The sequence below is a fragment of the Ambystoma mexicanum genome, chromosome 7q (assembly GCF_040938575.1).
Source record: "Ambystoma mexicanum isolate Mex_15411 chromosome 7q, UKY_AmexF1_1, whole genome shotgun sequence".
NCBI lineage: Eukaryota > Metazoa > Chordata > Amphibia > Caudata > Ambystomatidae > Ambystoma > Ambystoma mexicanum.
The window spans coordinates 1,122,520,288-1,122,547,216 of NC_090941.1; the positions used below are offsets into that span (position 1 = coordinate 1,122,520,288).

Sequence of the window (26,929 nt, forward strand, 5' to 3'; positions counted from 1 at the left end):
AACTAACTGCTTTACTTAACTAACTTTTCTTCTTACCTAACTGCTCTACCTATTTAACTGCTCTTCTTACCAAACTGCTCTACTTACCTAACTGCTCCTCTTCCTAACTGCTCTAGTTCCCTAACTTCTCTTCTTAACTAACGGTTCTACTTTCCTAACTGCTCTTCTTACCTAAATGCCCTTCTTACCTAACTGCTCTACTTACCTAAATGCCCTTCTTACCTAACTGCCCTACTTGCCTAACTGCTCTTTTCCCTAACTGCTCAAATTACCTAACTTACTTACCTTCTTAACAAACTGCTCTACTTACCTAACTGTTCTTCTTACCTAACTGCTCTACTTACCTAACTGCTCTTCTTAACTGACTGCTCTACTTACCTAACTGCTATTCTTACCTAACTGCTCTTCTTACCAAACTGCTCTGCTTACCTAACTGCTCTACTTATCTAACTGCTCTTCTTACCTAACCTTTCTATTTACCTAACTGCTCTACTTACCTAACTGCTCTAATTAGCTAAGTGCTATACTTACCTAACTGCTCTTCTTACCTAACTGCTCTGCTTTCTTACTTCACTGCTCTTCTTACCTAACTGCTCTTCTCACCTAACTGCTCTACTTACCCAACTGCTGTTCTTACCTAACTGCTCTTCTTACCTAACTGCTCTACTTACCTAACTGCTCTTCTTACCTAACTGCTCTACTGACCTAACTTATCTTCTCTACTAACTGCTTGACTTGCCTAACTGCTCTTTTTACCTAACTGGTTTACTTACCTAACTGCTCTACTTATCTAACTGCTCTACTTAGCTAAGTGTTATACTTACCTAACTGCTCTTCTTACCTAACTGCTCTGCTCTTCTTACTTCACTGCTCTTCTTACCTAACTGCTCTTCTCACCTAACTGCTCTACTTACCCAACTACTGTTCTTACCTAACTGCTCTTCTTACCTAACTGCTCTACTTACCTAACTGCTCTTCTTACCTAACTGCTCTACTGACCTAACTTATCTTCTCTACTAACTGCTTGACTTGCCTAACTGCTCTTTTTACCTAACTGGTTTACTTACCTAACTGCTCTACTTATCTAACTGCTCTACCTAGCTAAGTGCTATACTTACCTAACTGCTCTTCTTACCTAACTGCTCTGCTCTTCTTACTTCACTGCTCTTCTTACCTAACTGCTCTTCTCACCTAACTGCTCTACTTACCCAACTGCTGTTCTTACCTAACTGCTCTTCTTACCTAACTGCTCTACTTACCTAACTGCTCTTCTTACCTAACTGCTCTACTGACCTAACCTATCTTCTCTACTAACTGCTTGACTTGCCTAACTGCTCGTTTTACCTAACTGGTTTACTCACCTAACTGCTCTACATATCTAATTGCTCTGCTCTTCTTACCTAACTGCTCATCTTACCTAACTGCTCTACTTACCTAACTGCTCCACTAACCTAACTCTAACTGCTCTACTTACCTAACTGTTCTTCTTACCTAACTGCTCTACTTCCCTAACTGCTCTTCTTCTCTAACTGCTCTACTTACCTAGCTGCTCTTCTTAAAAAACACTTCTACTTACCTAACAGCCTTTTACTTTTTGTGTGTTTTCTACTTGCTTAGATTTGTCCCCCATTAAGCATAAGGTAATCTACACCCAGCCCAGCTGCCACTTTAGACATCATTGATAAAACAGGACAGTATACCCACTGTGCAGTGGTCTGTCCACACCGCTGTCCTCTGCCCATCGACGACAAGGGGACAGAAGATATAATCTCTGTAGATTCATAATAACCTTTTTAGATAGCATATTTATAACAATATATTAGTTGGCAAAATGATATATCATTGAAGATGGTGAAATTCTGAGTGGTTGTTGGCAATAGTGAATGAATACTCATAGGGCCTCATTACGGCTTTGGCGGTAGCCATGCCACTATTGGCGGCAAGACTGCCACCAAAAGCGGGTGCTGGTCCGGGTTCCCGAAATGGGGAATTACCGGGCCATTCCGAGTTTGGAGGGCCTGGTAATTCCTCCCTCTGGGAACCCGGGCCCGGACCTTCCCCATTCCCATCTGAGCTCCCATAGGCCTCAATGGGAATGGGAGAGCGAGCTAACAACGGGCCGATTACGACCGGCCCGTTGTTAGCTCCCTGGTCCCCTTGCGGGTCCCGGTAAGGACGCCTGGTTTTACCAGTCGTCCTTACCGGGTCCTGCGAGGGGCCCTCGTAATTTTGCGTAATGTGTTTAACGGGTCCGCCTCCATTAGTGGAGCCTGTTAACCCATTACGCAAAAGACGTAAATAGTGTTGGCCTCAACTGGCCACACCACCACGGAAACGAAGATGTATAACACCGGTCAATCTGGAAAAGTCCCCAGAATATGACATTGATTGGGTGACTTACTTACATAATTCTTTAGTGATTGTCGAACAACACAGGACATATGGTCCAAATAGAAATTGTTTTTAAAACACAAGAAGATATGTCTGCTGTAGATACGGGAAGCAGTTTGTAGGAATGGACACAATGCGTTTCAGCTTATTTGAATGGGAGCAATGCCCTTTGCCTTTGTAATGTTTAAATGCGCCCACATCCTTTGGCTGGTGACAGAGGAATTGAGATCTCGGAGAGGGTCCTTGCTGTCGCCGAGTGCTAATTGGCTCGCAGGGTGCAGCGCGCCATGGGAGGGCAACACAGAACTAGGCGTCCAGAAGGATGGGACATTGGACAGGCCCATTGCTGGTCCTCTGGAGAGAGAGTCTTTGTGAGAATTACTTCTGGGAAAGGTAGGACATTTTTCACAGGAAATCTGCGGAAGTGTTTGGATCAAAAGCTGTCCATGGATGTTTAGTGGCTTTAAACACCTTTCCTTGCGGTTAATTGGGCTGGATTTCAGCAGAATGATTTATTCTTTCTCACCCACTTTTCTGGAATGTTCCCTGGCTGAAGAACGGAGGGAGAAGGCCGCATGTTATAGACATTGTGGAAAAGGGCACTTATGTCAGTGGAAGAGTGAACAGCCCAACTAAGGGAGAAGAGGCAGAAAATACCAAGCAATTTCTCAAGCACTGAACAGTAGGTCAGGAAAAGGGAGGATCAGACGAGAAACTAGAAGAGGGGAGATGTGACAAGTGCAGTGCCGCCTGTCACAACCACAGATGTCTGAGGGTGAGATGTCTGATACCTGGCTACCTAATGCCACCAACAAGTGCAGTGCACACTGTAACAACCACAGATGTCTGAGGGTGAGATGTCTGATACCTGGCTACCTAATGCCACCAAAAAGTGCAGTGCACACTGTAACAACCACAGATGTCTGAGGGTGAGATGTCTGATACCTGGCTACTGAACTCCACCAAAAAGTACAGTGCACACTGTGACGGCCACATATGACTAATGGTGAGATGTCTGATAGTTGGCTACTTAATTCCATTAACAAGTGACATGCACACTGTCAGAACCACATATGTCTGATTGTGAGATGTCTGATACCTGGCTACTTAATTCCACCACAAAGTACAGTGGACACTGTCACGTCCACAGATGTCTGAGGGTGAGATGTCTGATACCTGGCTACCTGATACCACCAACAAGTGCAGTGCACACTGTAACAACCACAGATGTCTGAGGGTGAGATGTCTGATACCTGGCTACTGAACTCCACCAAAAAGTATAGTGCACACTGTGACGGCCACATATGACTAATGGTGAGATGTCTGATAGTTGGCTACTTAATTCCATTAACAAGTGACATGCACACTGTCAGAACCACATATGTCTGATTGTGAGATGTCTGATACCTGGCTACTTAATTCCACCACAAAGTACAGTGGACACTGTCACGTCCACAGATGTCTGAGGGTGATATTTATGATACTTGGCTATTGAACTCCACCAACAAGTGCAGTGCACACTATCACAACCACAGATGTCTGAGGGTGAGATGTCTGATACGTGGCTACTGAACTCCAGCAACAAGTGCAGTTTACACTTTCACAACACCATGCGCCTGAGGGTGTGATGTCTGATATCTGGCTTCTTAATTACACCAACAGGTGCAGTGCATACTGTGACAACCACAGCAGTCTGAGTGTGAGATGGCTAATACCTGGGTACTGAACTACACCAACAAGTGTAGTTTACACTGTCACAACCACAGATATCTGACAGTGATATATCTGATACCTCGCTACTGAACTTCATCAATGAGTTCAGTGCACACTATCACAATCACAGATGTCTGAGTGTGTGATGTCTGATATCTGGGTGCTGGACTCCACCGAAAATTGGAGTATACACTGTCACAACCACAGATATCTGAGGGTGAGATGTCTGACACCTGGCCATTTAATTCCACCAACATGTGCAGTGCACACTGTCACAGCCATAGATGTCTGGGGGTGAGATGTCTCATACCGGGCTACTAAACTCCACCAACAAGTTCACTTTACACTCTCACAATCACAGATATCTGATGGTGAGTTGTCTGTCACCTGGCTACCTAATGCCACCAACAAGTGCAGTGCACACTGTAACAACCACAGATGTCTGAGGGTGAGATGTCTGATACCTGGCTACTGAACTCCACCAAAAAGTACAGTGCACACTGTGACGGCCACATATGACTAATGGTGAGATGTCTGATAGTTGGCTACTTAATTCCATTAACAAGTGACATGCACACTGTCAGAACCACATATGTCTGATTGTGAGATGTCTGATACCTGGCTACTTAATTCCACCACAAAGTACAGTGGACACTGTCACGTCCACAGATGTCTGAGGGTGAGATGTCTGATACCTGGCTACCTGATACCACCAACAAGTGCAGTGCACACTGTAACAACCACAGATGTCTAAGGGTGAGATGTCTGATACCTGGCTACTGAACTCCACCAAAAAGTATAGTGCACACTGTGACGGCCACATATGACTAATGGTGAGATGTCTGATAGTTGGCTACTTAATTCCATTAACAAGTGACATGCACACTGTCAGAACCACATATGTCTGATTGTGAGATGTCTGATACCTGGCTACTTAATTCCACCACAAAGTACAGTGGACACTGTCACGTCCACAGATGTCTGAGGGTGATATTTATGATACTTGGCTATTGAACTCCACCAACAAGTGCAGTGCACACTATCACAACCACAGATGTCTGAGGGTGAGATGTCTGATACGTGGCTACTGAACTCCAGCAACAAGTGCAGTTTACACTTTCACAACACCATGCGCCTGAGGGTGTGATGTCTGATATCTGGCTTCTTAATTACACCAACAGGTGCAGTGCATACTGTGACAACCACAGCAGTCTGAGTGTGAGATGGCTAATACCTGGGTACTGAACTACACCAACAAGTGTAGTTTACACTGTCACAACCACAGATATCTGACAGTGATATATCTGATACCTCGCTACTGAACTTCATCAATGAGTTCAGTGCACACTATCACAATCACAGATGTCTGAGTGTGTGATGTCTGATATCTGGGTGCTGGACTCCACCGAAAATTGGAGTATACACTGTCACAACCACAGATATCTGAGGGTGAGATGTCTGACACCTGGCCATTTAATTCCACCAACATGTGCAGTGCACACTGTCACAGCCATAGATGTCTGGGGGTGAGATGTCTCATACCGGGCTACTAAACTCCACCAACAAGTTCACTTTACACTCTCACAATCACAGATATCTGATGGTGAGTTGTCTGTCACCTGGCTACTTAATTCCACCAACAAGTGAAGTTCACACGGCCACAACCACAGATGTCTGAGTGTGCTATTTCTGATAACTGGCTATTGGACTCCACCAACAAGTGCAGTGCACACTATCACAACCACAGATGTCTCTCGGTCAGATGCCTGATAACTGGCTCCTTAATTCCATTAGCAAGTGACGTACACACTGTCAGAACCACAGATGCGTGAGGGTGCAATGTCTGATACCTGGCTTCTAAATACCACCAACTAGTGCAATGCACACTGTGACAACACCATATGTCTGATGGTGAAATGTCTGATACTCGTCTATTTAATTCCATTTATAAGTGATGTGCACACTGTCAGAACCACATATGTCTGATGGTGAGATGTCTGATACCTGGCTACTTAATACCACCAACAAGTGTAGTAGACACTGTCACAGCCACAGATGTCTGAGGGTGAGATATCTGATGCCTGGCAACTGAACTCCACCAAAATTGCAGTGTACACTGTCACAACCACAGATGTCTGACGGTGAGATGTCTGAAACATGGCTAGTTAATTCCACCTACACGTGCAGTGCACACTGCCACAACCACAGATGTCTGATGTTGAGATATCTCAAACCTGGCTACTAAACTCCACCAATAAGGGTGTTTACACTTTCACAATCACAGATGTGCGATGATGAGATGTCTGATACCTGGCTACTTAAGTACATTAACAAGTTTGTTTGTTTATTTGTTTGTTGGTTTTATTCATTTGTAATGCGTACCAGACCCTGGGGTATGAGGGCGCAGCAGTAAAGAATATGCAAGGCTTCAGTTACTTGGTTACATAGTTACACATTAAAAAGACACAGTATATATTCAAGCATAGAATATGCAAAGAATATGCAATGCTTCAGTTACATGGTTACATAGTTACACAATAGAAAGATACAGTATATATTCAAGCATAGAATATGCAAAGAATCTGCAAGGCTTCAGTTACATGGTTACATAGTTACACAATAGAAAGACACAGTATATATTCAAGCATAGAATATGCAAAGAATATGCAAGGCTTCAGTTACATGGTTACATAGTTACACAATAGAAAGACACAGTATATATTCAAGCATAGAATATGCAAAGAATATGCAAGGCTTCAGTTACATGGTTACATAGTTACACAATAGAAAGACACAGTATATATTCAAGCATAGAATATGCAAAGAATATGCAAGGCTTCAGTTACATGGTAACATAGTGAAAAAGGCACAGTATATATTCAAGCAATGTTAAGGAAATATGTAGGGAAGGAAGGATCCGTGACAGTGGAAGAGTATAAGGAAATGAAGGGTACAAAATAGATACAATGGTAGCCCAGAGGACGAAGGAGACATATAGGCGACATGCATTAAGTAGCTGGAGGCTATGACATAGTTGTCAGTGCAGTGCCATTAGCAGGGAGATCTCCACTTACGGGACTAAATACCCCTAGATTTCAGCCAATTTATGATATTGAGTCTAAACTTACGTGAGGGTAACTCTGCTCTTAGGGGGTGGGGTAGAGCGTTCCAGAGTTGCGCAAGTGATGTGCATACTGTCACAACTACATATACCTGGGTACTGAGCTCCACCAACAATTGAAGAGAAAGTTCTCAAAACCACAGATGTCTGAAGGTAAGATGTCTGATACCTGGCTGTTTAATTCCGTTAACAAGTGACGTGCACTCTGTCAGAACCACATATGTCTGACGGGCAGATGTCTGATACCTGGCTACTTAATACCACCAACAAGTGCAGTGGACACTGTCACAACAACGGATGGCTGAATGTGAGATTTCTGATACATGGTACTTAATTCCACCAACACGTGCAGTCTACACTGACACAACCACAGATGTCTGACGGGCAGATGTCTGATACCTGGCTGTTTAATTCCGTTAACAAGTGACGTGCACTCTGTCAGAACCACATAGGTCTGACGGGCAGATGTCTGATACCTGGCTACTTAATACCACCAACAAGTGCAATGGACACTGTCACAACCACAGATGTCTGACGGTGAGATGTCTGATGCCAGGCTACTGAAATCAGGCCGCGTTGAAACACACAGCAAGATGCCAGGCTGGTAAAGGAAGCTGCTGCAGCTGGACAGCAATTAAACAGGTCTGCGTTGAGGCTTTCTGCAAGAATATTTGTGCAGTCTTTGAATTAGCTGGGGGGCTATTCATACATGCTATGAAGCCAGCGTGGCTTCACCAGTGAATTCTCTTCTTCGAGTCCCCATCCACCGCTGGCTGCGCAGGAAATACACCCGATGAAGGAGTTCGCCACCAGCTGATATGTGGGTATTGCCCAAAGCCTGGCACACTCAAAAGGTGAGTGCTTTCCCTTGACATTACACAATGCAATATTGTCTTACACCATCCACACCCCATGTTTCAAAGGAATGCAGATGAGAACAATATCTATTGTAACTTCTCCAGCATGCTGCTCTTGAAGCCCATTTTCAGATCTCCATAAGAGTAGCTAATTATAGTTTTGAAAGGATGCTCCTTCCCTCCCAAGATAACCCACTTCGGTGTTGTTCAGTTGTAGTTACATCTTCCATTCAATGCAAAACGCTGAAGCCCCTGTAAGGCATCTTTCCAGGCCCTTGTCGTCTGGTCCAAGAGTCCTGGGTCGTCGGTATAAAAGAGGGACAATTCTTGCCCTTAGCACGCTTTGGTGAAGCGGCATCAGGGAGACCAATGCCCGGGTTAAAGCCTGGCAAGCTAGCATACATAGTGTGGACTCTCAGCTATACCCCTGATACCCATCCATATGGGCTCTGCATTTCTCAACTCTTGAAGGAGCTCCTGTGTCTTGCAAAAATGCAACTGTGATAATCCTTTGCATTTAACACGGGCAGTGTTGCCATCTGAGGCGATAACTAACCCGCCTTTCACCGAAAGGTTCTGTTTACAATCTCCCAGATTGTATACCTCTGTAAAGCTCGCCGTTATGCATCTATACTGTTGTATACCTCTGTAAAGCTCGCCGCTATGCATCTCTACTGTTGTATACCTCTGTACAGCGCTCCGTTATGCATCTCTACTGTTGTATACCTCTGTACAGCGCTCCGTTATGCATCTCTACTGTTGTATACCTCTGTACAGCGCTCCGTTATGCATCTCTACTGTTGTATACCTCTGTACAGCGCTCCGTTATGCATCTCTACTGTTGTATACCTCTGTACAGCGCTCCGTTATGCATCTCTACTGTTGTATACCTCTGTACAGCGCTCCGTTATGCATCTCTACTGTTGTATACCTCTGTACAGCGCTCCGTTATGCATCTCTACTGTTGTATACCTCTGTACAGCGCTCCGTTATGCATCTCTACTGTTGTATACCTCTGTACAGCGCTCCGTTATGCATCTCTACTGTTGTATACCTCTGTACAGCGCTCCGTTATGCATCTCTACTGTTGTATACCTCTGTACAGCGCTCCGTTATGCATCTCTACTGTTGTATACCTCTGTACAGCGCTCCGTTATGCATCTCTACTGTTGTATACCTCTGTACAGCGCTCCGTTATGCATCTCTACTGTTGTATACCTCTGTACAGCGCTCCGTTATGCATCTCTACTGTTGTATACCTCTGTACAGCGCTCCGTTATGCATCTCTACTGTTGTATACCTCTGTACAGCGCTCCGTTATGCATCTCTACTGTTGTATACCTCTGTACAGCGCTCCGTTATGCATCTCTACTGTTGTATACCTCTGTACAGCGCTCCGTTATGCATCTCTACTGTTGTATACCTCTGTACAGCGCTCCGTTATGCATCTCTACTGTTGTATACCTCTGTACAGCGCTCCGTTATGCATCTCTACTGTTGTATACCTCTGTACAGCGCTCCGTTATGCATCTCTACTGTTGTATACCTCTGTACAGCGCTCCGTTATGCATCTCTACTGTTGTATACCTCTGTACAGCGCTCCGTTATGCATCTCTACTGTTGTATACCTCTGTACAGCGCTCCGTTATGCATCTCTACTGTTGTATACCTCTGTACAGCGCTCCGTTATGCATCTCTACTGTTGTATACCTCTGTACAGCGCTCCGTTATGCATCTCTACTGTTGTATACCTCTGTACAGCGCTCCGTTATGCATCTCTACTGTTGTATACCTCTGTACAGCGCTCCGTTATGCATCTCTACTGTTGTATACCTCTGTACAGCGCTCCGTTATGCATCTCTACTGTTGTATACCTCTGTACAGCGCTCCGTTATGCATCTCTACTGTTGTATACCTCTGTACAGCGCTCCGTTATGCATCTCTACTGTTGTATACCTCTGTACAGCGCTCCGTTATGCATCTCTACTGTTGTATACCTCTGTACAGCACTCCGTTATGTATCTATACTGTTGTATACCTCTGTACAGCACTCCGTTATGCATCTCTACTGTTGTATAACTCTGTAAAGCGCTCTGTTATGTGTCTGTATTGTTTTATGACCATAGAGAAGCCGGGTGAGAAAACACACACAGTTAAACAGTCGCTCTCCAAAAGTTCCTCATCCGAGGTTACATCCAGGTAACGCATAACGTGTTCAATAATGTTCCATATATTTCTTGAACTTTGGGTTACAAATTAATTTAAGGACTGAGTGTGATCACAATGTAAATAATCTTGGTTAAATTGTCAAGTGCTGGTTAAGAAAAAAGAGAAGAAAGGCTCAAACAAGCTGGGTTTATATGGTCGAGAGTAATTATATGCAATGCATATATTTGTTAAACTTGCGATTTGTAATATGGTAAGATGTAATATGTTGTGTCAATATCCGATATGTGTATCACTGATGTACCTCATACTTCTATTATTGCGATTTTCTTTTGATTAACAGTAAGACAGAGAGAACAGCCCTGATGAAGGAGTATTAAGACTCTGTCATGCATTGGCAATAAATTAGTCTCGACCATATAAGCCCAGGTTAGTTGGCCTTTTCTTCTCTTTTTTCTTAACCAGCACTTGACAATTTAACCAAGATTATTTACATTTTGATTAAACTTAGTCCTTAAATTAATTTGGAACCCATAGTTCAAGAAATAAATTGAACATTAGAAAGACTCTGCTGGCCCAGTATCAGCTATTTCTCATTTGCCTGTGAATATGTTTTGGACCGTGGTGCAACCGCGTGTCTGAACACATGCCGTTTCTACTGGTCCTCCAAAGTCCACTTCAGTTCCACTGAAGGCCATAGTCCACTCTGCACCTCGTTTGATGAGTGATTTGAAGAACTATGACAGCCCTTTTTTTATTTTGCCCCAATTCTATAGCTTACCATTGGAGGTGCAGATTCGTTATACATCGGGCGGCCTTCATTTGAAGGCTGTTCACCTTCAGGGTCCATCCTTCCTAGAGTTTGCTGATTCCTGGTAGCTGTCATCCCAGGCTTGGTTGGAGATTCCTCAACTTGAAAGAGCGCAGAACTCAAGATAGACGCTCTCTGTCACGGGGTGTCATTTTTAGGGTTCCCTATCATGTTGCCTTGGTCTTGCGCTCTCCGTACCACATTTTCACAAAGATTTGAAGGCCTTTTAGTGTGGCACTCAATATCAGTAAAACCCGAGGAATTATGATTAAGCTTTGGAATTCCTTTCAATGTCGGGTCAGATTGAGAGCTTTTGGTGTTAGATTTATTGTCCTGCATTTGCTCACTGTCAGATCATGTTGATTATTTCAAAAACAAAGTTAGAATAGAGGCCCGACTATCTAGGATAGAACAGTAGTTGAAATAGGCCCAAACTCCCACCAGTGTGTGAGGAACTAGGCCTATCAAGCAATCCATATTAGTTGATCTGTAGATACCTAAGGGCATGCCAAATGCAAGCCAAGCTGTGCCCATTCATGACCACTCTGGGGAAATGCAACAGACATGTGCCTGCTTGCTAACCTTGGACTGACCAAAGGGCGAACACTATTCTGGTTCCAGCACTCTGGAATCTGTGGAGCCCTGCCCTCACCCACCAGTTGGTATTAATCAGTATTGCCCCCCCCCCCATAGCAGATTACAGAAGGCTTGTCACAGACCCAATCTAGGCTAAAGTCCAAGTCGTAACCTTTTTTCAAATTAAAAATGTACTCAGTTTAAAGGCAGTTTAGCAGTTAGAAACAGCACAGAAATATACAAACTTGATCTAACATATAAACTGCATCTGCTCTCTATAAGCGCAGAATTGCAAGCCCATGAAGCTTCAGCGCATTCGCTGAAACATTAAATAGAAAGAAGGGTATTGGACGGGTCCTGGAGACCACTGTCTGTGTGCTGGCACTGATTGCACAGTTGAAACCTACACATGATTTGCTAAATCCACTGCCAGCTTGCCCAGCCAAGGGAATGGCTTTGGAGATTGGTCCTTTTATGACACGTTTTATTAACAAATCATTAGAGCAAGGTTCTGTGCCTTGATCTTAAAACAATGGTTATTACACCACTTTTGACAAAGCTGAATCTAGAGGTATCAGTCTTGCTAAATTATCGCCCGATTGCTGGTATTCCATGGCCAGGCAAACTATCGAAGAAGGTCGTTGCTAACCAATTGTAGACTTTATTGGAGAAGGTTGTTGCGGTGTCCGGACATTTCGTCGAAAAAAAATGGTCGACAGGACATTTGGTCGAAACCATTTGGTCGAAAACCAAATGGTCGAATTTTTTATTTTTATTTATATATATATTTTTTAGGTTTTAGTTTAGGGAAAAAAAGGGTTTTTTAGAAAAAAAGGGGGTTGGGGGGGCCTTTCTTTTCCAATTTCTCCATTGTATCTTGTGCCTTAGTATTCAATACCATCTGCGCCTCCATATGATTGAGTTCGTCTTTGTGCGTGTTATAAATAAATCAAATCAAAATCAAATCAAACTGTCTCTGATCTACTCAAAGTAAAAATATTGCCAAATATACAGGCAGCTTACTGTGAAAGAATGCTTGCTGCAGGCGCGGTTTCTCCAACGTATCCATGATTCTCCCTCCATTCTATTCCCTCTCTAGATGATGCATCATAAAGTTTGGTAGAATGGGCACAATCGCTCCTCTTGAACATGGAAGTCCAACACATGAAACATGTTCTCCCAGATCCGACTCATAGTGCTGACGTTCGCAGAATTCTGATTCCAGCACAGAGCATGACTTAATACTGAAAAAATCCCCCGCACTTAACTTGGACAGACCATTGTGCTATTTTTGGTGAAAAAGTCATAAAAAGGACAACCAAGCTTGACTAAAAAGCGATTTGGTCAAAACTCTTGCCTACATTTTGCTGAATACCTTAAACCTAATGACTTCCGCCAGGATCAGGATATGAAGGCTAATACTGCTTTAGAGTTTCTGAGATATTCGGTAGACCACAGTCATGATACGCAAATCCATTGAAAAGAGACTACAATAACCAAACCAAACAGACCCTCAAAATGGTGACCCCCTGATCCTTTGACGGCAGGAATTCATAGACAAAATCTGGAGAAGAAATGGCTAAGGGAACCTAACTTGGTCTTCAGGTCCTATTAAGGAGACATTTTGAAATCAAAGCAAAGACTGCCTCATTAATGGTAATGTTCCTAAAAACGACTCTTTGACATTAGCTGCAGAAACCAGGTTATGGTAAATGCCTGCCAAAAACTCTGTTCATTGAAACACTATTGCCCACTTTGAAGGTTCAGCATAATTTGCACTGCCCTCACCACCCGCAGCCAGCAAGGATGTTTAGAGACGAAACAGGATTTTGAAAATAAAAATAGGCCAAGCTGTGCCAGGAAAAAGGGTTGGAATGTCCAGAAGCCCTCAGACGAGGTGTACACCAGTCAAGAAAACCTGGTTAAGTCCAATTGAAATCCTCTATGGAAGACCCAGGAGATTGTCTGTAAAGCCACTGGTGAAAACTGCACCAGATCATGTGCAATTCATCGATGATTGACTGTTGTAATATTTCAAGACATTAATGTCTCCTGTCATTCTCATTCACAATCAGGTGGAAGCTGCTCTGCCACAGGAACCAGACTCTCCAGGTCATTCCTTACAGCCCTATGACAGTGTCCTGATGAAGGTCCACCAAAGAAAGACTGCTCTGGCCCCCAGGTGGAAAGGGCCCCACCTCGTCCTGCTCAGCTCTAACTCAGCTGCAAACGTTCAGGGGCACCCGACATGGGTGTACGTGAGCCACTTCAAATGGCAGTAGGCCCTGCAGTCTAGGTACTTGTATTTGCTGGCTGATGTGATTATTTGTGTTTGCTTGCACTAATATAGTTGTTGGAGAATATGACTTGGTTGTACAGCCCCTTCTAACCATGAAACACATGACTAACGTTGTGACATCGGCCTTGGTACAGGAAACAATGGATAGTACGCTGGCAAGGGGGAACTTCTGATCTTAATGGATCGTGGGAATGCAGGGTGGATCTTTATTTGGGATTTATACCACGGTCAGCCGAATGTCCAGTGGGGGTATTACCATCTCCCTCTGATGCTCTACCAAACTAAATGAGTGAGGAAGATTATTTGAAAGTCCTCAACCCCAAATGAGAGGAGCCCACCGTGGGGCCCCGACCTAACATTAGAAATAGACACAAAAGTGTAACTACTAGTAGAGTTAGCCCTGTAACTGCAACACTCTTTCTATAGTATCTAGAATCTTCACATGTTTCTGATCTAATAGATTACTGCCCTTCTCTTCTTTTTACTGGGAGTAGAAACAACATTATAACTACGTTCATCCATTAGTATAAGCAATGGACAGGAACCATGGTGGTGACAGTACGAAGAGCCCTTAGTGGTAATGGATGCATACTTTCTGCCTTGGTAAATTTGCCCATGGCTATGGTGGAGCCAGGCATTGTGAGATGGAAGATCTCAGTTCTGGTGGAGGAAAAGGAAACGAATGGCCGGTACGATTAGAGTGTGACTTATCCACAATAGTGGGTGGATCGGAAGAAAAGTATTAGGTCAGTGAAAAGTGTTCAAATTCTACTGCTGCCCATTGTATTTTCAGATAGCTTAAACAATAATATGTGGACTATGCTTCAACAGCTGCAGCCTCCAGAGGTGGAGATAGGAGAGTTCCTGAAATACACTGAGGTGTATAATCAGTGAGCATGGTACAACCCAGTGTCGAATCCACATAGAACCGGATAAAGATAAATGGTATTACAGGCAATGCTAGCAACAGTTGGGTTTACTGTTCCTTTGTCCACTTTCCAGGTGACCTCCCATTACCTAAACTGTAACAGGGGGGCAACTAACGAGAACAAATGTCAGATTATTGACTGAAAAGGAAATGTGGAGTGGGGCTAACACTGCACTTGCAACCTAGAGTATATATAAAGGCACTCATGTAGAGAGTAGAATTGACTGACTTGAGAAGGCCACAGGGCTCATATCTGGGGCAGAGCTGACACGTAGTGAGGCTGCACGTGATTGGGTCTTTGAGCCAGTTTACCCAAGGGATGCTGCAGAAACTGATGGACAGGGATCTGAAAGCCGGAAGAAAACTGGCATGGGATATGGTGTGCGAAGAGGTGTACGACTATCTGAATACCCAAGTGATATCGATCAGTAGTGTAGTGCAGCACAACAGCTGGCCACGGCTGTTGAAGAATGACTCTGGGATACCTGAATGCCTGTGGCCATGGAGAAACTTTTAGAAGTACAGTGGTTGGTACTGCAAAGATAAAGAGTGTTTGTTCAAAGCACATGGGCCAATCAAAGGACCCTGGGCGCTGTCCAGCAGAATACTGCCCGGAACATGAGCAGGATGCGACTGGGAAAGGCTGATGCTCCACGAAGTTTGGGAAATGAAACTGCATGACAATGCCTCCAGATACCTAAGCCGTGCCCCATGCATGAAATCTAATCTTTGGTTTAGTATTGGTTCAAATTGGGAGTTATGGCCTTTACAGCCCCCAAAGTAGGAATGCTTGAGCAAATTCAGAGAGGGCCAAATAGTGTTTGCTGGAAATAGAGTGTGTTGGGAAGGCGAAGGAGCGGGATATAGTTTTTTAGGGAGAAGGTTGTTTCGTGGAAAGGATCAGTGTGTAGCATTGGTAGCTTCACCAGAATCAGATGTGCATTACCATACAGGTGCCAAGCAGTTTAATGCTTTCTGGGCAGCTACCGAGAGGAGGATGGTGAAGGTATATGTAGCGTTTCTGAAAGTGTGGCCAAAACTGGTGCCGCAGAGATATAAGGATATACAGGCAGTAGAAACTGCAGTAGGGCATGTAACAAAAGTGACCAAAGGTTTGCAGGTGTTAGAGACAGTGTATAAAAGAGAACAATAAGCATTTGAGGTGGCCCAGTACGTGTAGTGAGGGATATGTTTTATGTGCCGTTGACACCTGGAGAACCTTACATTACCACCACAGTATGTCTCACAGCATTTTCTCTTCTTTTGGCTGGTTTATCTGGTGTTATATGCAGTGTTGTTTCCTGCCAGGAGCCGTGGTAACACAAAACCAACCCTCCGGCTCACCACCTCTTCGGTCTGGCCCCAAACTCAGCCCCTCTTTTGTCCTGTTAGAATTGCAGAAGGAAGTGAAATGCTGCAGCAGGAGCTGGCCACATTGTGCAAACCCCTCAGAACCATGAGGATGATTTTGTGTATTGCCAAAGTACACATAAAAAGATAGATGGCTTACCTGCACAAACAAAAAGCAGCTAAGGGCCAGAGTCATGGGTACATTTGAACAGAATTTCCTGTGCACACAAAAAGCAGATGAATTGTGATATGTAGCACAGAGCTATGTAAAAGTGAGCTAGATTAGTTGTGCATTAAGGGCAAAAGGGTGGTCTGTGAACGCTGATGACCCCCGGGGGATGGGGAGATGATTAATGCTCTAAATGTCACAATAAAGGCCATACGAGAACTGCAATCATAAAGGAGACTGGTAGTGTTATTTCGGATGACATATGTGCCACAGTTTGTTATTTTATTTTTTATTATGGCAGCCAATGGATAGGGAAATCATCACTATTCCTCTTTAGATAACACTTGCCCCAAGAGCCCCCAAAAGTGGACATACTTGAAAAGGCTGCTGAAACAGCCCTTTGGAAAACTGACGGTTGCACTGGGTGAAGGCCACTTGGGCCTCCATCTTGGATTACGCTGGCTTAAACCAGATCAGATAATGGGACCTTATTCTTGACTGGAAGTGCGTCAGGACACATTGGCCCCACACCACTCATCTGATGAGATCTAAGTTGGATATCATCAGACAAGAGCGACTGACCCTAAAACGGAGGATCACGTGATGACGGAAACTAACGGGAAAGAGAAGATAGACTATGGATGTATTCAATTAACCTTATTGTTATACCTTGAAGGGTGGGGAAGGCCAAACGGATATGGTCTGTTTCATGAGAGACCATACCATGGGGGAATATAAGGAGAAGGCAACTTGGAGACTGGTTGGGTTTGTTTTGGTGGTGGACTGATAGGGTGCTATTTGTTTGGAATGGTTTGCAAACCCGTAATAAACATTGTCTTTCTTTGTCCATTTCCAATATGACTACTGAGTCCTTTGTCTGATGTTATGTTCATAATGTCCACTGTCTATCAACCATTAGTATTTCCAACTCAATGGCAGAAACTCTTTCCCCTATCCTCCAGAAGTTGTTTCTATTCTATAATTAGTATGAAATATACTCTTTTAAAACCCACAGAATGTCTCCTTTCTCGTCTTGACAGAGCAAAGTTAAGCACTTGCCCCATCACTTAGAATGCTTTCAACCACATATGGGTGCAGCTATTGCTATCCTAACAGGAGACAATCTGGGGTAAAGCTTTGGAGACTATCACACCTTGCACCTCTCTAGAACTCCTATTTTACAATATCATTTCTTTCTGGCATTGGTCAGAAAAAAATCCCCAATTTGTGCATTATATTTCAATTGTGTTTGGGAAGAACACACACCAACTTAAGGGATCACTTTCAACTAGTCTACCATTTGTTAAATAACCTAATACCTACTAGATGTACCAACAGCTCAGATGTGTGTAGGGGCACCAGTTCATCTAACTTGGTCCTTTCATTGATCCATTTCCAGTAGTGTCTTCCCATGGCATCTATCTGGGTAGGACATGATTCCCAGCACAGAATGTACAAAGCCTCCTTGTGAGAGCAATCAAATTCATCACAGCACCCCTACATTACCAGTTTAGCATTCAGACCCTCCGAGGACATCATATGTAAATTAGCAATCATTAGTGAGTTATTCCTCCTCAACAAATTTGCAGGATCATTTTTTGGTATTGTATGGCTTGAGATAATTTATCTACGGCAGTAATTGCCAAATTACATCTTACTTCAGCTCACATTATCATCTCCTAACTCCAAAGATCATTTGTTGTAGTTTGAGGTGTGGTAAACATTGTAAGGGCTCGATCGACCTCGCCTCATCACAGAATATTAGGTATTGCCCATCTAATTTAATCCTTCCCCTCAGGGATATATAACACCTCACAGTTCCATGAAATTATCTATCCTAAATCCATTTTCTTTTAATGTATATTTATCCAAGCTATTGGGAATATCTGGATTGCGATCTTTGACATGTTCCTATTTTGAGGGTCAATGAATGCAGTCAAGAGAATTAGCATCTCTGGCCAACAGAGCCTTATCCGGCAGAGAGGATATTGCCTGTTTTACCTTCTTGAGACATCTAATGTTCCATGGTGTTCATTGGCCTGGAACCAGCCAACTGAGTAGTGGCTTGAGCATATCGTCGAGCATCCATCCTATTTAGAATCTTAGCATCATTGAGGAGGAAGTCTAGGGTGTTCCTGATAGAGAAAGCCATGAGCAACAATAAGTAGGGTTTATGTCTGGTTTTAAATGCAAAATAATATGAGTTTAGCATTTGGTTGGAGTTAATGTTGTCGGGACTCCCTCTTTCCTGCACTTCTCCTCTTTGCTTGTTTCTGAGTCTGCCAGCAGCCTAGATCCTGGTTTGTCAGGGGACCAACTCCGAGGTTCCCAATTACTTTAGACTAATTGTGGGGATGACAAAACCTTGGATCAGTGGGGCGCTGGTTGGATATGTTAGTCCAAAGGTCCTCCCAGGTAAGGGCGCCAGGGGGGCTGATTAGCTGTGTATTGTTAGCCGGGTTCGGCGAGTAGTCCTGCGCGAGTGATCTCAGGTGGGCCGTGAGATTGGCCTTGAAAAAGACTTAGGTCGAAACGTGCGTCGGCTGTGTAGCGATTCACCATGTCAAAATTTTTCATTCATTTCTACTATGATGTTTTCTTTGGTGCTAATTAAACCAAGAAATAAATAACCAAACTAATGACAAAGACTTGACTGGACCATATAATTAATTTATTCACACAACAGTGATCTTTGGACTAACATATCCACCAGCGCCCCACTGATCCAAGATTTTGTCATCCCCACAATTCGCACAATAATATGATCTCTTTCAATAACCTCTGGGAGGGCACCTCCCCTCTTCAAAGCCTATTACAATAAATTTCACAATTCTAGTGCCAGGACCTCTACCTAAACTTTTTAAAACACACATCCTAGGTTGTCTTGGCCTGGCAAATGCATATTTATTTTTAGCAGGCTGCATGCCAACCATGTCAGGATGGCATATAGTCCTGACAAAAAATGTGATGCAGAGTATTGAATTTGAAAAGTTTCAAAGATCCCTTTGCAGTGATAATAAACAGGTGAATTGGTGAATATGCTTGTGAAGGTCTGTATTTCTGGTGAGATTCCCACAGGACGATCACTTTAAACTGCGACGATTTTGAAGTGCTGATGAAACCTACCTCTCCATAACTGCTCAGAGTTGCTCCAATAACTTTCAGAATTGCATCAAAACTAGCACCGGGCGCAATAATCTGAGATGTGCCAGTGTCCACAATGGCCTGGCAGCCTCCGAAACAGGCAACGACCTGCCCATCTATTGTGACCCTGAGGAAGAGAGAGAAGAGTCTTTTTCAGCAGGTTATGGCAATAGGTTAACATCAAATAATTGGGGCACCTTCTGCCATTTAGGTGCCTGTAGGACTGGATGACTTATCAATGGTATAGAAGTGTAAATGGTGAGAGATCATCAGGGGTATCTTTCACTGAGGGTTCAGAGGGACATCTGATACATGAGAGTGTCACCAAGAGCTCTAGGTGAAGATGACCCTATTTGTTGATAGGTGTTCACATATAGTGTTTTGTTGGGATTGATCTTGAGTCTCCTCTTCCCCTGACCCTCCCATATGTGCCTACAGACCAGCCGGACAGCGTGGGAGAGGTGAGACATTAGTGAGGAACTGACATCATTGTCCAAGTAAAACTATCTCTCCCAGCCCCACTTTAATATCACTGCCTTCTCTACACATGCCAATGCCAGGAAAGCCAGGAAAGCCCTGTGCTTTTGCCACCCTCCCTCATGTGCCAATGTCTTCTTTGAAAAGGAGAAAATATCTGGCTTCCTCCCACCTTTTTCCAGCTACCATATCTTACACCCCCGCTCCCATCCTTTGTTCCTCGCTGGGTGCAGGCCTATCACCCGCTCTGTCAGGGTCAATCATCAGCCTTGAAAGCAAGCCTGTCAGCCTGGCACGACATCTCCTGACTGTGGCACTGCTCTCTGACAGTGAGGTGGGTGGCTGCTGGCCTGTCAGTGAAACAGGGTTGCCGCTAGGCAGAGCAGATGTAATGGGGCACTCTAGATGCACTTCTCTGCTCTGACGTCATACTTATGCTATTCGGCTTCTTTATGCCACTGGTCTGACTTTGCAGGTGGAGAAGACATCAGTCAGATATGCATTTATAATCAGAATGACTTAGAACAGAGAGGTACCCCACATATCGACTTGCACAACCCAACAAGTGATTGTCTAAATAGGAATATTAGGCAATCAGCAGATACACAACGGGAAGCAAACGAGGGTGCAATCAGCAGATACACAACTGAAAGCAAACGAGGGTGCAATCAGCAGATACACAACTGGAAGCAAACGAGGGCGCAATCAGCATATACACAACTGAAAGCAAAAGAGGGCGCAATCAGCAGATACACAACTGAAAGCAAACGAGGGTGCAATCAGCATATACACAACTGCAGGAAAAACGAGGGCGCAATCAGCAGATACACAACTGGAAGCAAACGAGGGTGCAATCAGCAGATACACAACTGAAAGCAAACGAGGGTGCAATCAGCAGATACACAACTGGAAGCAAACGAGGGCGCAATCAGCATATACACAACTGAAAGCAAAAGAGGGCGCAATCAGCATATACACAACTGAAAGCAAACGAGGGCGCAATCAGCATATACACAACTGAAAGCAAACGAGGGCGCAATCAGCATATACACAACTGAAAGCAAACGAGGGCGCAATCAGCATATACACAACTGAAAGCAAACGAGGGCGCAATCAGCATATACACAACTGAAAGCAAACGAGGGCGCAATCAGCATATACACAACTGAAAGCAAACGAGGGCGCAATCAGCATATACACAACTGAAAGCAAACGAGGGCGCAATCAGCATATACACAACTGAAAGCAAACGAGGGCGCAATCAGCATATACACAACTGAAAGCAAACGAGGGCGCAATCAGCATATACACAACTGAAAGCAAACGAGGGCGCAATCAGCATATACACAACTGAAAGCAAACGAGGGCGCAATCAGCATATACACAACTGAAAGCAAACGAGGGCGCAATCAGCATATACACAACTGAAAGCAAACGAGGGCGCAATCAGCATATACACAACTGGAAGCAAACGAGGGTGCATGACTAATCCAGAATCCTCCAAAGCAGAGATGCTGTTCTTTCGATAGTGTTGTATATACAGACAATGGGTCATTGTGAACACCCACATATCCCTTTATTTAAAAGAAACAAATAATGCTGGAATTCTCTGTCAGATACTCTTTGGAAGTGTTCAACAATCTGATTGCTGGAATGCTTCACCCGAGCCCGGAAAAATCAAGGGTGTTGCCATTAGATAATGCAATGGAAAAAACATCTCAGTCAGTGTAGGACCTGCTAACATGGTTTACCAAATCACATACCGCAGGGCCCAATTCTGACCTTGTGCATCTTGCCAATATCCCTTGGTCTACAACCTTCGAGCCAACCTCCCATGGTACCAACCTTCTAGCCAACCTCCCTTGGTCTACAACCTTCGAGCCAACCTCCCATGGTACCAACCTTCTAGCCAACCTCCCTTGGTCTACAACTTTCTAGCCAACCTCCCTTGGTACCGACCTTCTAGCCAACCTCCCTTGGCACCAACCTTCTAGCCAACCTCCCTTGGTACCAGCCTTCTAGCCAACCTCCCTTGGTACCAACGACTTGCCAACATTGTTTGGCCCACCACCTTCAGAACAAACTCTTTGGTCACACACCTTGATATCAACCTTTATGGTGCCATCGTTGTCTTCAACCCGAGTAACTCTGTAAGTCAGCTCCTGGTTCTTCAGTCTAGCCCTAATATTGCATTGGCGTCCTGCAATGGCATGACACTCTAATGGAATTGTCATCATGGCTTGGTAAATATGAATTTCCACTGATGCATCCTCAGTGTCTGAGATCTAGCATGATACTCTAATGGACTTGTCATCATGGCTTGGTAGATATGAATTTTCACTGATGCCTTCACAGTGTCTGAGATCTAGCATTGATACTCTAAAGGAGTTGTCTGCATGGCTTGGTAGATATGACTTTCCACTGATGCCTCCTCAGTGTATAATATCTGTCCATGATACTCTATTGGAGTTGTCTGCATGGCTTGGTAGATATGACTTTCCACTGATGCCATGTCAGTGTCTGCGATCTAGCCATGATACTCTAATGGAGTTGTCCTCGTGGATTGGTAGATATGGGTTTCCACTGATGCATTCTCAGTGTCTGGCATCTATCCATAAGACTGCAATGGAGTTATCCACGTGGCTTGGTAGATATGAATTTCGACTGATGCTTCCTCAGTGTCTGACATCGAGCCATGATACTCTATTGGAGTTGTCCACTTGGACTGGTAGATATGGATTTCCACTGATGCATTCTCAGTGTCTGGCATCTATCCATAAGACTGCAATGGAGTTGTTCACGTGGCTTGGTAGATATAACTTTCCACTGATGCCTCCTTATTGTCTAAGATCTAGCCATGATACTCTAATGGAGTTGTCCTCATGGCTTGGTAGATATGAATTTCCACTGATGTATCCTCTGTGTTTGAGATGTATCCACAATACTCTAATGGAGTTGTCTGCATGGCTTGGTAGATATGACTTTCCACTGATGCCTCCTTAGTGTCTGGGATCTATCCATGATACTCTAAAGGAGTTGTCCTCATGGCTTGGTAGATATGACTTTCCACTGATGCCTCCTCGGTGTCTGGGATCTATCCATGATACTCTAAAGGAGTTGTCCTCATGGCTTGGTAGATATGACTTTCCACTGATGCCTCCTCAGTGTATACGATATATCCATGATATTTTATTGGAGTTGTCCATGTGGCTTGGTAGATATGACTTTCCACTGATGCATCCTCAGTGTCTGAGATCTAGCCATGATACTCTAATGGACTTGTCATCATGGCTTGGTAGATATGAATTTTCACTGATGCCTTCTCAGTGTCTCAGATCTAGCATTGATACTCTAAAGGAGTTGTCTGCATGGCTTGGTAGATATGACTTTCCACTGATGCCTCCTCAGTGTATAATATCTGTCCATGATACTCTATTGGAGTTGTCTGCATGGCTTGGTAGATATGACTTTCCACTGATGCCACGTCAGTGTCTGCGATCTAGCCATAATACTCTAATGGCGTTGTCCACGTGGCTTGGTAGATATGAATTTCCACTGATGCCTCCTCAGTGCCTGAGATCTAGCCATGATACTCTAATGGAGTTGTCCTCATGGATTGGTAGATATGGGTTTCCACTGATGCATTCTCAGTGTCTGGCATCCATCCATAAGACTGCAATGGAGTTATCCACGTGGATTGGTAGATATGACTTTCCACTGATGCCTCCTCATTGTCTGAGATCTAGCCATGATACTCTAATGGAGTTGTCCTCATGGCTTGGTAGATATTAATTTCCACTGATGTACCCTCTGTGTTTGAGATGTATCCACAATACTCTAATGGAGTTGTCTGTATGGCTTGGTAGATATGACTTTCCACTGATGCCTCTTCATTGTCTGAGATCTAGCCATGATACTCTAATGGAGTTGTCTGCATGGCTTGGTAGATATGACTTTCCACTGATGCCTCCTCAGTGTCTGGGATCTATCCATGATACTCTAAAGGAGTTGTCCTCATGGCTTGGTAGATATGACTTTCCACTGATGCCTCCTCAGTGTATACGATATATCCATGATATTTTAATGGAGTTGTCCATGTGGCTTGGTAGATATGACTTTCCACTGTTGCCTCCTCAGTGTTTAAGATCTAGACATGATATTCTAATGGAGTTGTCTTCATGGCTTGGTAGATATGACTTTCCACTGATGCCTCCTCAGTGTATAAGATCTAGCCATGATACTCTAAGGGAGTTGTCCACGTGGCTTGGTAGATATGACTTTCCACGGATGCATCCTCAGTACCTGAGATCTAGCCATGATAATCGAATTGAGTTGTTTGCATGGCTTGGTAGATATGAATTTCCACGGATGCCTCCTCAGTGTCTGGGATCTATCCATGATACTCTAATGGAGTTGTCTGCATGGCTTAGTAGATATGACTTTCCATGGATGCCTCCTCAGTGCCTGAGATCTAGCCATGATAATCGAATGGAGTTGTTTGCATGGCTTGGTAGATATGAATTTCCAAGGATGCCTCCTCAGTGTCTGGGATCTATCCATGATACTCTAATGGAGTTGTCTGCATGGCTTAGTAGATATGACTTTCCACGGATGCCTCCTCAGTGCCTGAGATCTAGCCATGATACTGCAATGGAGTTGTCCTCATGGCTTGGTAGATATGACTTTCCACTGATGCCTCCTCAGTGTAAGAGATCTTGCCATGATACTCCAATGGAGTTGTCCTCATGGCTTGGTAGATATGACTTTCCACTGATGCCTCCTCAGTGTAAGAGATCTTGCCATGATACTCTAATGGAGTTGTCATCATGGCTTGGTAGATATGACTTTCCACTGATGCCTCCTCAGTGTCTGAGATCTTGCCATGATACTCTAATGGAGTTGTCATCATGGCTTGGTAGATATGACTTTCCACTGATGCCTCCTCAGTGTAAGAGATCTTGCCATGATACTCCAATGGAGTTGTCCTCATGGCTTGGTAGATATGACTTTCCACTGATGCCTCCTCAGTGTAAGAGATCTTGCCATGATACTCTAATGGAGTTGTCATCATGGCTTGGTAGATATGACTTTCCACTGATGCCTCCTCAGTGTCTGAGATCTTGCCGTGATACTCTAATAGAGTTGTCCACGTGGATACTCTAATAGAGTTGCACACCAATCCTGGATAGCAGACAGACAGTTAGAGATGAGGGAAGGTAGAGGCAGTACAACACATGGTTTTCGAGGGATTGAGATGAGGGAAATGATCTGACATCCAAGAGTGAATAGCAAGTAGCTAAGCAGGAAGAGAGTGGTGAAGAGATTCAGTAAAGGGCACAGAGGAGTAAAGATGTGTGAGTCATCAGCATGGAGATGATGGGATAAGAGAAGATACACACATCACATAAAGGGAGGAAAGCTGGGTGCCGACCCCAGATCCCTGACCTCTTTGGGAGATAAAGCCATCAGGATCCTGAAAGGAAATTGAAATAGACATATGGAGCATTGTGATTTATTCACCAAATCAAACAACACATTTCAAATTATGCTTTGAAACGTAGTGTCCAAGACTAATATAATTGTGATGTCATATTTGCAAGTCCACATCTCAGTCCCTTCTGGCTGGCCATCCACCCTGGCAACCCTCTGTGTGATGTTGCAGGGAATGGAGCTCCTCACAGGATGAGTCCAGGTAGAAGGATGCTTGCCTTGCATTTAGGTCCTAAACCAGTCATACACCCACAGAAAGAGTAGGGAGCTAGTGTTCACTTTCTTACTTCAACACCCCAATGACATCTCTCTTTGCCTGACCTGACTTTGCTTCAATGGGGCGAGTTCACAAAAAGCACCCAGGTAGCTGATGTTCATTTCTGTTCCTAGTGATTATATTAGGCCTACCGATGTTCATGGTTCGATGCTCAGAAACATACATGCACAAATACATACCTGTCCATTTACATACATGTCCATGTGCATACCTTTCCATATGCAGACATGCACAAATACATAAATGTCCATATACATACGTGTCCATGTGCATATCTGTCCATATGCATACATGCACAAATAAATACCTGTCCATGTGCATACGAGTATAGGTACATCCCTGTTCATATACATGCATGCACAAATGCACACATGTCCATATACATACATGCACAAATATATATATCTGCCCATGTACATACGTGCATACCTGTCCATATACTTACCTGCACAGATACATACATGTCCATATACACACATGCACAAATACATACCTGTCCATGTACATACGAGTATATGTACATCCCTGTCCATATACATACATGCACCAATGTATACCTGTCCATGTACATAACTATATAGGTGCATACCTGTCCATATGCGTACATGCAGATACATACATGTCTATATACATACATGCACACATACATACCTGTCCATATAAATACATATATATATATGGACATACCGTCCATATACATACATGCACAAATACATACCTGTCCATGTGCATATCTGTCAATATACAAACCTGTCCATATGCATCCCTGTCCACATTCAGACTTGCCCATATAGATGCCTGTTTGCATACGTACCTCTGCATATACATACCGTAACATGTACATACCTGTCCATGGCAATTTGGAAGAATTCTTGATAGTCAACAGGGTGCCATTGGAGATTTCCAGAGAAATAGGAAGAGTCGTATCCGCCAAAAATCATCACGCTGTCAGTCTCGTCATTGCTAAAGTAATGACATCAGGGACCAAGCATTAACAGTGCAATACAGTAGGAACATGTGCTACAAGACACCTCGGGCCTCATTACAAGTTTGGTGGCGTGGGAAAAAGGTGGCAGATCGACCTCCAGATTCTTGCAGCAGGTAAATACTCCACTTCACCTCCAAAGATCAGCAGATTTAGCTGCCAGGACTAAGTGCTG

General features: G+C 43.9%; 1 protein-coding gene across 1 annotated transcript in view; it reads right to left on the reverse strand.

Annotated features, from left to right (window-relative positions):
- Positions 1-26,929, reverse strand: part of LOC138528206 (pepsin A-like) — a 118,911-nt gene that overhangs the window by 17,676 nt on the left and 74,306 nt on the right. The window contains exons 6-7 of the mRNA XM_069639663.1: positions 26,616-26,732; positions 19,508-19,652 (exon numbers count right to left, since the gene is read on the reverse strand). Coding sequence (XP_069495764.1) covers positions 19,508-19,652; positions 26,616-26,732 — 262 coding nt within the window. The remainder of the gene's footprint in view (positions 1-19,507; positions 19,653-26,615; positions 26,733-26,929) is intronic.